The sequence below is a fragment of the Geotrypetes seraphini genome, chromosome 2 (genome assembly GCF_902459505.1).
Source record: "Geotrypetes seraphini chromosome 2, aGeoSer1.1, whole genome shotgun sequence".
In the NCBI taxonomy this organism is placed as follows: Eukaryota; Metazoa; Chordata; class Amphibia; order Gymnophiona; family Dermophiidae; genus Geotrypetes; species Geotrypetes seraphini.
This window is the reverse complement of record NC_047085.1, coordinates 288,433,393-288,448,159: the sequence shown is the minus strand read 5'-3', so window position 1 is coordinate 288,448,159 and position 14,767 is coordinate 288,433,393. Positions and strand designations below refer to the sequence as shown.

Sequence of the window (14,767 nt, the reverse complement as noted above, 5' to 3'; positions counted from 1 at the left end):
GGGAAACAGCGATCATAACATGATCAAATTTGAGCTGATACCAGGAATGACGCTGCAAAAAAAATCTACCGTAGAGGCATTTAATTTTCGAAAGGGCGACTATGATAAAATGAGGAAAATAGTTTAAAAGAAGCTAAATGGCGTGGATGTTTTTTTAAAATACCATCGTGGACGCACAGACCAGATGTATTCCACGTTATCAGCAAAGGTGGAAAAAGAGGAAACGAGAATCGGCGTGGTTAAAAGGTGACATGAAAGAGGCTATTAGAGCAAAAAAAACCCCCATCCTTTAAAGAATAGAAAAAAGATCGAATGAAGAAAATAAGAAGAAACACAAGCACTGGCAAGTTAGATGAAAAACATTGATAAAGACAGCTAAGAAAGAATATGAAGAGAAACTTGCAAAAGAGGCAAAAACTCATAACAATCTTTTTAGGTACATCAGAAACAGAAAACCTGTGAGAGAATCTATGGGACCGTTGGATGATCAAGGAGCAAATGGGTCGCTCAGAGAGGATAAGCCCATAGTGGAGAGAAAGAATGAATTCTTTGCTTCGACCTTTACGGAAGAAGATGTAAGATCTACCTGAATCAGAAATGGTTTTCAAAGGTGATGATGCGGAGGAACTGAAAGAAATCTCGATGAATCTGGAAGCCAAATCGACAAGTTAAAAAGTGATAAATTGTCTGGACCGGATGGTATACATTCCAGGATACTAAAAGAACTCAAAACATGAAATTGCTGATCTGCTGTTAATGATCTGTAACCTGTCGCTAAAATCGTCTGTAGTACCTAAGATTGGAGGGTGGCCACTATTACGCCGATTTTTAAAAAGGGCTCCAGGGGAGATCTGGGAAATTACAGACAGGTAAGCCTCACTTCAGTGCCGGGCAAAATGGTGGAAACAATTATAAAAAATAAAATTGTGTGCAACATGTAGACAAACATGATTTAATGAGACGGAGTCAGCATAGGTTCAGCCGAGGGAGATTTTGTTTCACCAATTTGCTTCGACTTCTTTGAAGGTGTCAATAAACATGTGGATAAAGGTGAGCAGGTTGATGTAGTATAGCTAGATTTTCAAAAAGCTTTTGATAAAGTTACGAGAGGCTCCTGAGAAAATTAAAGAGTCATGGGATAGGTCGCAAAGTTCAGTTGTGGATTAGGAATTGGTTATCAGATAGAAAACGAAGGGAAGGGTTAAATAGACATTTTTCTCAATGAAGGAGAGAAAACAGTGGCATGCCCCTGGGGTCTATACTGGGACCGGTGCTGTTTAACTTATTTATAAATGATCTGGAAACTGGGACGACGAGTGAGGTGATTAAATTTGCAGATGACACTAAACTATTCAAAGTTGTTGAAATGCATGCGGATTGTAAAAAATTGCAGACGAACCTTAGGAAATTGGAAGACTAGAAGATGAAATTTAATGTGGACAAATGCTAAATGATGCACATTGGGGAAAATAACTCGAATCACAGTTACCGGATCCTAGGGTCCATCTTGGGGGTTAGTGCCCAAGAAATGGATCTGGGTGTCATCGTAGATAATATGATGAAACCTTCCGCCTAATGTGTGGCAGTGGCAAAAAAGCAAACAAGATGCTAGGAATTATGAAAAAAAAGGGATGGTTAACAAGACTAAGAATGCCATAATGCCTCTATCGCTCCACGGTGTGACCTCGTCTGGAGTTCTGCAATCAGTTCTGGTCGCCTTATTTCAAATAAGATATAGTGGCATTAGAAAAGGTTCAAAGAAGAGCGACCAAGATGATAAAGGGGATGGAACTCCTCTCGTATGAAAAAAGACTGAAAGATTAGGTTTCTTACCTCTGCTAATCTTCCTTCTTGTAAATCTCCTCTGGACATACAAGAACTCGAGGGTTCTTGTATGTCTGGTAGCTTCTGCTGCAGGGCTACTAAAACTTGATCCCTCACCTTTGGGCTACCTGCCCGGGAGTTTCCTGTCATGCTCAGTTAGTAGAAAAGCCAGGTAGATCTATGACAACAGGAAACAGAAGAAAAGAAAGAGAGGGCGTGGGAACTCCCGTTACCAGTCAATTCTGCTCAAGAAATTAGTACACTAAAAACTACGGCTAAAAAAGGCCAACTGTAACCAAATACATAATGTAAACATTATAAAACTGCAAAACATAGGAAATTTATGGAATGTAGACACAGCCTGAAGATCAGAAGGGGCACCCTCTCGGGAACCCATCAACCCTTAAACCTTACAAAGGGGAATACGCATATAATTCTTAGGGAGGCTGGTCAAAGACAGAAATCCAGCTTACCAGTTACTGAAGAGGCGACCTGCGAATTGGACAAAACAGATGGGCGGGAGTTCAACCTTCAGAGGAGATTTATAAGAAGGAAGATTAGCAGAAGTACAAAACCTAATCTTTCATTCTTGTACAATCCCTCTGGAGGCTGAACTCGAGGGATGTATCAAAGCAGTCCCAAATCTCAGGGGGGCCTGAGTTTGAGTTTTCTGGATTCTGGAAGAAGTACCCGGTTCAGACCCGTGTGGAACCGGATTCCCAGGTACTCCAAGTCCTGGGTCAGCTCGAGGCGATTCTTCTTCAGATTGATCACCCATCTGAGATGTTCCAGCAAAGACACTACTTGGCAAACTGCTAAGCGGCCCTGCTCCCACGAGAGCTCTGATTAGCCAGTCATTGAGGTATGGATGCATGAGCACACCCAGAGAATGAAGATGGGCAGACACCACCACCATGATCTTGGTAAAAGATCTGGGCACCGATGCCAAACTGAAAGGGAGCGCCATGAATTGGAAATGCCTCCTGAGAATATGAAACCTCAGGAACCTCCGATGATCTGGGAATATCGGGATGTGGAGACACGCTTCTGGGTGCCACTGCTTCTATGACAGAACGCACCGTTTCCATTCGGAAACGTGAACTCGCAGAATGCGTTCACTGCTTTCAGGCCCAGAATTGGTCTGCAATCGTCGGAGTCCTTCTTTGGCATGATGAAGTAAATCGAGTATCTCCCGGAGCCTAAGTTGTCCCTTGGGACCAGCTCTATGGCTGCCAGATCCAGTAACTGGCGCACTGTAGTGTGCACCTTGTTGGGCCTGTCTGGATTTCCCTCGGGAGAGGACAGGAAGAAGTCTGCTGGCGGCCAGAAGAACGGCACCCCCCAAAATCAGCAAACTGTATGACTCACAGACACCACAGAGACATGTGCTGCAATGAAAGCCTATGGCAGCCTGCAATACACAATACAAGCAAGGAGTTCAGTACCTCAGGAGCTGATTAACCTGGATTGTTCAGGTCTTCTGACTGCCTCGCCTTCCCTGTCACCTCAGATCACGACCACTAGGACCCCTCAGGGAAATCAGGGAACACACGCAGTGCGGTTCCGATCCCGGCGTACCTCCACGGAACTGCAGCAGCCTGTGCTCTACCCCTTTGTGGATGAAGCAGGGGAGAGATGGCCCGAAGACCCGATCCAATCTGCAGGCTGTTCAGAGGGCTTACTGCAGGTTAAGCTTTCAGAGCACCCTCCAGAAGCAGACAAAATTTTAAATGTCTGATCTCCCGCTGAAGGATCACTCGCACAGAGTTGATCCGCAGCATGTGGGCAAACCCGTGAAATAAATAAATAAAAGACTAGGAATTGAAAACAAATCACAAGCAGAAGAAACTGATTTCAACCATGCAGAGAAGCTGCAGGGACAAAACTGAGCATGACAGGAAACTCCTGGGCAGGTAGCCCAAAGGGGAGAGATCTTGTATGTCTAGTAGCAGAAGCTACTAGACATACAAGAACCCTTGAGCTCAGCCTCCAAAGGGATTGTATAAGAATGAAAAGGTTAGGGTTCTTCTGCTTAGAAAAGAGACAGCTGAAGGGAGATGATTGAAGTCTACAAAATCCTGAGTGGAGTAGAATGGGTACAAGTGAATCGATTTTTCATTCCATCAAAAATTACAAATACTAGTTACAGGGAAATACTTTTAAAACCAATAGGGGGAAATTTTTTTTCATTCAGAGAATAGTTAAGCTATTGCTAGAGGTTGTGATAAGAACGGATAGAGAAGCTGGTTTTAAGAAGTCCATAGTCTGTTATTGAGAAAGACATGGGGGAAGCCACTGCTTACCCTTGATTGGTAGCATGGCATATTGCTACTCCTTGGGTTTTGGTCAGGTACTAATGACCTGGATTGGCCACTGTGAGAACGGGCTATTGGGCTTGGTCTGATCCAGTAAGGCTATTCTTATGTTCTTACTTAAGAGTATCTGCTTATTGTTCAATATTGTAAACTGCAGAGGAAAGGTGGTATATCAAATTAAGATAACCATAACATGAAGCTCTAATGAATCAAACTAGAGGCTGTATACAGATGGGCTTATCCCCTACGCAAAAACTCCCTTACACAACTGGTTTTCAAACCAGACTCAGAGATGCAGGAGGTATATTAGAAATTTTTGTGAAGGGGAAGGAGAGAAGATCTAGTGTCTTGCCCTCATACCAGATGGCAAACCTTCGCTATTTAAAACAATAACACCTGGAAGCAATTAAGATTTTGGTGACAGTCTCAGGCAGATTTAAAGAGTGAAACAACACTTTCAACATCTAGGCTGTGAGGGCCAATTAGTAGAGGTTGGGATGTAGAAGGGACCCCTCATACTATATTACTAGGTTCAGAAAATACTCCAATCCCATGCTCATTCATGAAAAGGAGTTTAGTATTGAGCTGAGTTGGAGGCCTCTTGCGTTGATCAATACAGACTTTTTATTGTTGATTAAAGTTTGAGTACTATCCTTATTCCCTTTGGAATAAGGATAGTACTCAATGTCTGCAGCTTCCCCAGAAGCAGTTATACATACTTTTTTCATTACTACAATTGTACAGCATGTCAGTATCCAGACAGTTTATACAAATGTAAATTAAAGTACAAGTCTTAACAAACCAACAAGTTTTACCCTCTGCCTCTGGATCTGATGGGTTGACAACACAGTATACTAAAGCTCCATCACCATTCTTCTTCAAGTAACCAATCTGTAAATCAAAACAGATCCCATGAAGGGCTCCATTCAGTATGGTGCACCATGGAAGAAAGCTGTTACAAAGGCCAAAGGGAGAACAGCAAATTATAATATGCTAACAAAATCATTTACAAAACAGTGCAATAATTTGAGTTCCAGAATCCTGTCTTAAGTGGCTGGCATCAACTACATGGAACAGTGAAATTCAGTCACTATATTGAGTAATGCCATTTAAAACAGCGCTAGAAATGCTGGATATACAAATTAAGCAAATTGCTGGTACTGGTACTTGCCTTCACTGGGATTGAAAACAAGATCTATGCCACACTGGACATGTTACAACCCACACATATTAAAATCTTGGGAGAACATGTGATACAGTATGAGAATAAAGACATGTCTCACTCGAGTTCCAGTGCATGCTGGCCCACAATCATTGGTTTGTGTGTGCAAGGAGCTTGTAACACAACAGATATCTAAGGCGATATCATTTTTGCTCTTTTACTACCTTGAGAATCATTCTTGCACAACAATTTGTGGCTAACAGGAGTGTTTGAGGAGACCTCCCTATTAGTGCTGCCTGATTCGCGATTCAAATCGATTCTCCGATTCACTTTGGGTGAATCAATTTGAGTCGGTTTGTTATTGCATAAAATCAGACTTACCGATTCTTTGGCCCCTTGCTACCACCGCAGATCCGTTCGGGATTTCCTTCTGCCGGAGTCCTTGCTTTGATGTAACTTCCAGTTTTGTAAAAAACGGAAGTTACATCGAAGCAAGGACTCTGGCAGAAGGAAATCCCGAATGGGTCTCTGCGTACAGCTCGGGGCAGTAAGGCTCTCTCCTTCCCAGCAGCAAGGCTCTCTCCTCTCCTCCCTAGCCAGGCAAAAGTGGCGGTAGCAAATGCGACTCACTACCCTGCCGCTACTCCAGGCGTCTTCTCTCCATTCGGCCGCCCAAGCGGAAACAGGAAGTTTTCACTGAGGGCGGGCTGCAGTGGAGAGAAGACGTGAGGAGTGCTGGCAGGAGTGGATCGCTACTGTCAGGGCAGACCTCTTACCTGCCGGACTCTCTTTGGGAAAGGTGCGGTGGTGTGGTGGTGGTGGGGGCTTAGGAGTGCCATAAAAAAATAAAAAAGGCAGATGGAGGGAGAGGGGAGAAGATAGATGGGAGAAATGAACTTGGTGGAGGGGGGAGATGGACTTAGGGGAGATCATGGAGAGGGGAGATGAGGGGAAGGATAGAAGAAATAAAAATCTAAAAACAGGAGAGAGAGAGAGAGATGGTGGACAATGGGATTTAGGGAGGGAAGGAACAGAAAGGAAGAGAAGTTGGACACAAGGAATGGTGTGGAGGGGAGGGATACATATACTGGATAGGAGGGTAGTTGTGAAGAGAAAGGGAGACATGGTGGACCCTGGGGTGGTGGGGAAGGAGAGAGAGAGATGAAGGATGAAAGGGTAATTCAGAAAAGGTGGATGAAGATGAAAAAAAGGAAAGATACCAGACCTCCAGGGGAGGGAAGGGAAACGGAAGGGGAGGACAGAGACAGAAGATGGATGGTTAGCATGGAGAAAGAAGAAAGAAGGAGACCCTGGCAAGCAAGTTTATCAGAAGACAACTGGAGCCGGGGACCGATAAGATCTGAATAATGATCAGACAATAAAAGGTAGAAAAAATAATTTTATTTCTATTTTGTGGTGTTAGACCACGAACGTGAGCTAGGATTTAAGAGAGAGAGGTTTAGTCTTTTTTGTTTGTTTATTTTGTTTACACCACAGCGCAAGTGTGGGTAGGAGAGGGCAAAGTGGGTGAAAAGACTGGGATGAAGAGACTATAAAATAAACCCACCAGGATATTTGAAAAAACATCCACTTGGCAGGAAAATCGAATCGAATAATCGATTCGATAGAACATAAGAACATAAGAAATGCCTGCACCGGATCAGACCCGGGGTCCATCCAGTCTGGTGATTCGCACACATGGAGGCTCAGCCAGGTGTACCCTGGTGAATACATTAGTCACTCGTATCCCTCAATGTCTCCTGCAAGAAGATGTGCGTCCAATTTTCCCTTAAATCCTAGAATGGTGGTTTCCTCCACCAGCTCTTTCGGGAGAGAGTTCCAGGCGTTCACCACTCGCTGTGTGAAGCAGAACTTTCTGACGTTTGTCCTGGTCATGTCCCCTCTCAGCTTCAGGCCATGACCTCTGGTCCGAGTCTGGATTACATTTGCCAATGTGAATAACTCTGTTTCTTGCTCACCATCCTTTGCCCCTGCCTGTGAGTGAGCTTGCTCCATTTTGTCGATTCCTTTTAGCAATTTAAAAGTCTCTATCAGATCCCCTCTCAGTCTTCTCTTCTCAAGGGTGAATAATCCCAGTTTTCTGAGGTGATCTTTGTAGCTCAAGTTCTCCATACCTTTTACTAGCTTTGTCGCTCGCCTCTGCACCCTCTCCAGCAGTGTTATATCCTTTTTCAGGTATGGAGACCAGTGTTGGACACAGTATTCCAAGTGTGGTCTGACCATTGCTCTATACAGCGGCATTATGACCTCCCTTGATCTACTCGTGATTCCCTTCTTTATTATGCCTAACATCCTGTTAGCTTTCTTTGCCGCCACTGTGCATTGAGCTGACGGCTTCAGGGTCCTGTCTATCAGTACCCCCAGGTCTTTCTCTTGTTCGCTCTTCCCCAATGGTATACCTAACAGTTTATACTCATGCTCCTTGTTTTTGCTGCCCAGGTGCATCACTTTGCATTTTTCTACATTACAACTCATCTGCCAATTTTCTGCCCATCTCTCAAGTTGCTTCAAATCTCTCTGGAGTTCTTCGCTGTCTTTTTGTGACCTGATTGCCCCGCATAGCTTTGTGTCATCTGCAAACTTGATGATAGCACTGGTCGTTTTTTCTTCCAGGTCATTTACGAAGATATTGAATAAGATAGGCCCAAGAACCGAGCCCTGAGGCACACCGCTAGTTACTTTCTTCCAGTCTGAGTACTTCCCATTTATGCCCACTCTCTGTCTTCTGTTATCTAGCCATTTTCCTATCCATCTTAGTATATCCCCTTCTATTCCATGACTTTGTAGTTATTTGAGAAGTGTCGCATGAGGTACTTTGTCGAACGCTTTCTGGAAGTCCAAGTATATTATGTCAACCGGTTCTCCGCTATCGACTTGTTTGTTCACTCCTTCGAAAAACTGAAGTAAGTTTGTCAAGCACGACTTCCCTTTCCTGAAGTCATGCTGACTACCTCTCAGCAGGTCATGGTTATCCAGATGCTGTACTATGCTATCTTTAATCAAAGCCTCAACCATTTTCCCAGGGACCGATGTGAGACTCACAGGTCTATAGTTTCCCGGTTCTCCCCTTGATCCTTTTTTGAAGATTGGGATGACATTCTCTATCTTCCAGTCTTCTGGTATCCGTCCGGTTCTAATTGACATGTTAGCGAGGGTTAGTTACTAACATGTTAGCGACATGTTAGTAGTTCTCCGATTTCCACCTTTAGTTCCCTTAATACTCTCGGGTGAATTCCATCTGGGCCAGGGGATTTGTCACTTTTTAGTTTGTCAATCTGATAGTATATCTGGTCCAGATCCACCTTCACTGTGGTGAGGCTCTCCTCTATTTCCCCCTTGAAAACTTTCACTGTTTCGGGTATTGATGTGGCATCTTCCTTGGTAAAGACAGAAGCAAAGAAGGAATTTAATCTGTCTGCAATCTGTTTGTCCTCTTTGATGTATCCTTTTCTTCCTTGGTCGTCGAGAGGGCCCACTGTCTCCTTTGTAGGTTTCTTCCCTTTAACATATCTAAAAAAGAGTTTGAAGTTTTTGGCCTCTTTGGCTATCTTTTCCTCATAGGCCCTTTTGGCTTCTCTCACAGCCTTGTGGCACTTCTTCTGGTAGTCTTTGTGACTGTTCCAAGCCTCAGTTGTTTTCTCGCATTTCCATTTTTTAAATGAGTCCTTCTTTTCCCCAACTGCATCCTTCACCTCTTTGGTTAGCCAAGCTGGTTCTCTTTTGGCTTTAATTTTCCTTCCTTTGGCTATCTGCGGGTTGTATAGATTCTGTGCTTCGGTGATAGTATTTTTTAGTAGGGACCATGCTTGCTCTACTGTTTCGATTTCGGCTATCCTTTTCTTGATCCGTTTTCTTACCATGGCTCTCATGTTATCGTATCTTCCTTTTTTAAAGTTAAAGGTCGTGGTTAGGGTCTTTGTTCGCTTCCCCTTCCCGATGTCGAGTTTAAAGTAGATCATACTGTGATCGCTCGTCCCCAGCGGGACCGTGACTTCTACTTCTTTTGTTTGCCCAGTTATGCCAGGTGGCGTTTCCTTTTGTCGGTTCTCCTACCATTTGTTCTAGGAAGCAGTCACCCATCATTTCCAGGAACTTTAATTCTTTGCCGCAGCTTGAGGTAACTAGGTTCCAGTCTATTCCTGGGAAATTGAAGTCTCCCATGATCGTTACATTGCCCATCCTACATTCATGTCTTATTTCTTCTATCATCTCAGAGTCTGTTTCTTCCGTCTGACCTGGGGGTCGATAGTAGAGACCTATTTTTGTGTCTGCTCCGTTCTGTCTGGGGATCTTTACCCAGAGGGACTCCAGTTTCTTTTTCTCCTCCGCCTTCCCTTCTCCAGTAGATTCTACTCCTTCCTGGACATATAGGGCAATGCCTCTCCCTTTCTGCCCTGTTCTGTCTCTTCTGTAAAGCTTGTATCCCTGCAGTACTGTATCCCATTCATTTTCCTCGTTCCACCATGTTTCTGTTATGCCAATGATATCCATTTCTTCGCATCTTGTTAGTGTTTCCAACTCCCCCATTTTATTTCTCAGGCCTCTGGCATTCGTGTACATACATTTAAGCTCCCTTTGTGCTGCTTTCTTGGACTTTCTGGGCTTCACAGTCCTTATTGTATCTTTCATCTATTTGTGCTCTATTTGTGCTCCATTGTTGTCTCCCTCATTTGCTGCAAGTTCTTCCCCTTCATCTGAGCGGATGTCCTTATTTCCTGCTGTCCGGGCCATTGACTGGTTGTCGACTGTCCGCTCTCCCCTGATCTTCAGTTTAAAGTCTTCTCAATGATCTTCTTCATGTTTCCAGCCAATATTCTCGCCCCTTCTTTGGTGAGGTGTAGTCCGTCCTTCCTATAGTACCTGCTCCTTCCCCAGAATGTCGTCCAGTTGCGCACGAAGTCAAAGCCTTCTTCCTCGCACCATCGTCTCATCCAGGCGTTGATTTCTCGCAGTTCATCTTGCCTCTTCGCATCTGCTCTCGGTTCCGGGAGGATCTCAGAACATGCCACTGTCACCTCCCTGACCTTCAGTTTTCTTCCAAGTGAGCGGAGCCGGTTCTTCATTTCCTCCCTATCATACTTCCGTTCGCTCACGTCGTTGGTTCCCACGTGGATAAGTACAGCAGTGTCTTCCCCTCCTGCGCTGTCTATGATCCTGATGATCCTGCTGGCCACATCCTTCACTCTTGCTCCGGGCAGGCAGGTGACCAGTCTGTCTTCTCTTCCTCCTGTGATGTGGCTGTCTACATTGCGTATAATGGAATCTCCAACGATGATCCCTATCTTCTCTATTCGAGGATTTCTTGGGGGTCGCAAGTCCACGTCCATGGTGTAGGTCCTGTCTTCTTTCTTCTGTGACACATCCCCAACCTCCGCTTCCGACTCTTCATCAATTGTAGTGGTATCTCCACCCATCTCACCATGGCCTTCTTCTTGGGTAGTTCGGGTACAGCTCTCCAACCCTGGGACCTCCACATGTTGCTGGTGGGTTTCCTCGATGAATTTCTCAAGTTCCTCGATCTCTTCGCTGGCACTGGACGTCACAAGCAACTTCTCCTGCTTGCTGGGTTCTTCTTTACAGGTGAGGAGTTCTTCCAGTTCTCTCACTGTTCCTTCCAGCATACGGACTTGTTGTTTCAGGCTATCCAGCTCTCTGCACCGACTGCAAACTTATGCCCTAGTCCCCGAGGGGAGGTAGTCATACATATTGCAGCCAGTGCAGAAGACTGGAAAGCCCATCTTCTGGGTACCATGGGCGATCATTTCCCTTCTGAAGTCTGAGCTGTATGTGAACCTTCTGTTTCTGTCGGTTGTGTGTGACCCGACTTCCTGTTGTTGTCTTCTTGTTAGTAGTGAGTTTGTTGGTGCTGCTGTGCTTTGGGTGTTTTAGGTGAGTGCTTGTTCTAGGTGTGTGGTGTGCAAGAAGTGTTCCCTACTGTGTGGCTAGGTAAGAAAAGCCTTGTAACTTATGCTTTTGGTCTTTCTTTTGGGCGACCTAACTTCCTGTCTCCTTCTTAAGGCTCCTTCGCAAAGGCGCACTCGCTAAGGCGAGCACCTTTGCCGCTCACCTTCACCGCGCGCTGAACGGCTGCGCGCCGTTGGCTCCCTTCCTGTTAAGGGGGAGTCGGGTCGATGATGCTGATGATGCGGAGGGGGTGGGCGGAGCTTCCTCTCTCCGCTACCTGCTCCTCTCCGCCGCCGCTGGTAGCTCTCTCCTGATCTTCCCGGCTTCTCCCCACCGGCTGATCACTTGCGCTTCCTCTGTTTCCTCCGCTCCGCTGCTCCTCTCCACGCGGCTGCTGAAGTGGCCTTCGCGCCCTGGCTCCCTTCCTGTTAAGGGGGAGTCGGGTCGATGACGCTGATGATGCGGAGGGGGTGGGCGGAGCTTCCTCTCGCCGTTACCCGCTCCTCTCCGCCGCCGCTGGTAGCTCTCTCCTGATCTTCCCGGCTTCTCCCCACAGGCTGCTCACTTGCGCTTCCTCTGTTTCCTCCGCTCCGCTGCTCCTCTCCACGCGGCTGCTGAAGTGGCCTTTGTGCCCTGGCTCCCTTCCTGTTAAGGGGGAGTCGGGTCGATGACGCTGATGATGCGGAGGGGGTGGGCGGAGCTTCCTCTCGCCGTTACCCGCTCCTCTCCGCCGCCGCTGGTAGCTCTCTCCTTATCTTCCCGGCTTCTCCCCACCGGCTGCTCACTTGCGCTTCCTCTGCTTCCTCCGCTCCGCTGCTCCTCTCCACACGGCTGCTGAATCGAATCAAATTTTTTTGTCCTGAATCAGGCAGCACTACTCCCTATAGTCTAGTTGGAAACTTAGTTACCACGAGGGCTGGGTTTTGCACAGTTATGCATCAGTTACAAACTGAATGTGCCTATGGATTGAGACAATCAAAGCCTGATACAGCAAAGCTGAGAGCAGTAATTCTGCACTGTCTTAACCATAAGCAGAAGAAAGCAGTACCTTAGGCCTACTGTAAAAACCTCCACTATGAGAACTGTAAAATATTGATTTTCCAGGACATTTTGACAATAGTGGCCAATAAATCGCAACATCTGCTTCAAATTGCTTTTCCTGGCAAAGTTAAAGGTCTCCCATTTTAGGCTCAGTGCATTGGTTTAATATCGCAAGAGGGGGTTCAATCCTTCATCAATTCTTTGGAGAACACTAACAGAAAACCTGACAGAATCAGAGAATAGCACTGGATGCAAGTGCTATGCACATAGTAGACCAGACTCTAGTTTGCACTGGCTTGTGTTTTTATATTGATGGGGCCAACAGTACTGATGAGATCTCTTTTTTTAATCTTTATTTTTTAGTTATTAATATACCATTTATAATAATAACTAGTATTTTAGTCCGTTACATTCCTTACAGTAACGTGTGCTAGAATAGCGACACCTATACCCTGACCCTGACTCTGACCCCACCCATGCCCCGCCTCTATCATGCCCGGATCCTGCCTCCCACTGATCCCAGTCCCACCACCTCACCTTTCACCATTTCCTTTGTACCCTTTTGGCCCTCCTGACAGGGTCTTTACTTACCCGAGGCGGAAGCAGCAGTCCTGACGTAGCAACTTTTCCTCCCTCAGTGTCCCAAAGCAGCAGTGGTCCTACCATTTCTCTTTCCTGTCCCCTTCTGTTCTTCCCCAAGACATACTTAACAAACCAATGTTCCTGTCTCTCCATTCCCTTCCTGTGCCAACGCACCCCCTTTTCCTCCCTTCCTGTCCAAATTCAACCCTCCTCCCTTCTGTGGTCTGCACGGAATTCTGCATACCTTGTGCAGAATTCTATGTGGATGGGAAATTCTGTGCAAATTCTGCACTGCACAGTTGCGCAGAATTCCACCAGGAGTAAAGCATGGAATTTTAATTTACTTGTGAATTTTTCATATAAATGGAGGGGGTATTTTTTTATTTTTGCCCCCATTGTTGAGTTTACACAACCTGTTTTGTTTAGTGATTTTGGCATGGGTAAAGTATAATGGTTAATAGAGCTAGCACGTTAGTTTGCTCTGGGATAGCTTCCGCTTTCTTTGCATTTACATTTTTTGGTTTTAGCTCTTTTATTTATTTATTATCGTTTAACTGAAATGACTCTGAGCAAATAGGACTGGGGAGCCAATGAAAGACAGCTGGGGAAGTGCGGGGCAAGGGCGAGAGCTAGTCCAGCTCTTAAGATTGCTATTCTTTGGTCACAGTCATCCTATCGTGGTAGGATTGGGAAAGGGGGCAGTTACCTACAGGCTTGGAGGAATGTCAGAGCAACCATCCGGAGCACATTGGCCATATTTCCATGTCAACAGAGTATCACTTGGCCTTCAGCTGCCTTCAGCCGACAGCCACCGCTGCGGCCTGCAGCCGCCACCGTGGCCTGCAGCCGCCGACAGCCACGGCGGCCAACATCTGCTTCGGGGGATTCTCGCGCATGCGCACTCCCACCAGCGGTGCCCTACAGCGCACAGAAAACGGGAGCACGCAGGTGTGAGTGCGCATGCGCGCTTAGGGCTTTATTATATTAGATAATAATAATAACTTTATTTTTCTATACCACCATAGTCAGTCGACTTCTAGGCAGTTCACATCGAAAGAAGGCTGGACATTCAGCGAATTACAAATGCATGAGGGGAATGTTACAGAAGAAAAGGATTGTAGGAGAGGGAAAGTAAGAGGGGTGAAAAAGGGGGAGGAAAGTGAGAGGGGGTAGCAATTGTCTGAAGATTACTTAGGGTTTGAAGGGGGAAAAGCGTAGAGAGCACAGAATGGTCTATTTAGGTGATGAATTTGTCAAACTGAGTGGTTTTGATTGATTTTCGGAATGCATTGTAGGTCTATCTGGTTTTATTTATGTAGTTTCCCAGCTAGGATTGTTGTTAGCTTGGAACATGAAGGTTCTGTCAAGGTAGGATTTGTATTTGCAGCCAGTGATTTTAGGATAGGCGTAGATGTTTTTGTTTCTGGTTGTTCGTGTGGGGTTGTGTAGAGCAAAGTGTGCTTGCAGATAGGGAGGTGCTAGGCCCCAGATTTGCTTGAAGCAGATGCATACAAATTTGAACTGTATTCGCGCTTCCATTGGTAGCCAGTGCAGTTTTTTGTAATATGGGCTGGTGTGGTCTTGTTTTCGTAGTCCGAAGATTAAGCGAACTGCAGTGTTTTGTACTAATCTCAGTTTTTTAAAAATGTTTTTTGTGGGATACCCAGGTAGACGATGTTGCAGTAGTCCAGGGTGGATAGGATCAGCGATTGCACCAGTAACCTGAAGGATGTAGTGTCAAAGTATACTACTTATATCCTATCAGCTCTTTGTAAGTAGACAACATACCTATTTTTAACTGGTGTGGTGTTACTACTACTTCTCCAAGTTGAGAGCAGTGTTGGATGAGGATTTTCTATTTTTTGATTTGAGTTACAGTTTATTTGGAGATTGGGGGGAGCTGGGTGGTGGGGGTATT

General features: G+C 45.6%; 1 protein-coding gene across 6 annotated transcripts in view; it reads right to left on the bottom strand.

The window, feature by feature from the left end:
• The window catches only part of BRD9 (bromodomain containing 9), a 209,007-nt gene that overhangs the window by 101,593 nt on the left and 92,647 nt on the right, over positions 1–14,767 (bottom strand). For all 6 annotated transcript variants that reach the window (XM_033929788.1, XM_033929790.1, XM_033929791.1 and 3 more), the window contains exon 9: positions 4,955–5,030. In XM_033929788.1, coding sequence (XP_033785679.1) covers positions 4,955–5,030 — 76 coding nt within the window. The remainder of the gene's footprint in view (positions 1–4,954; positions 5,031–14,767) is intronic.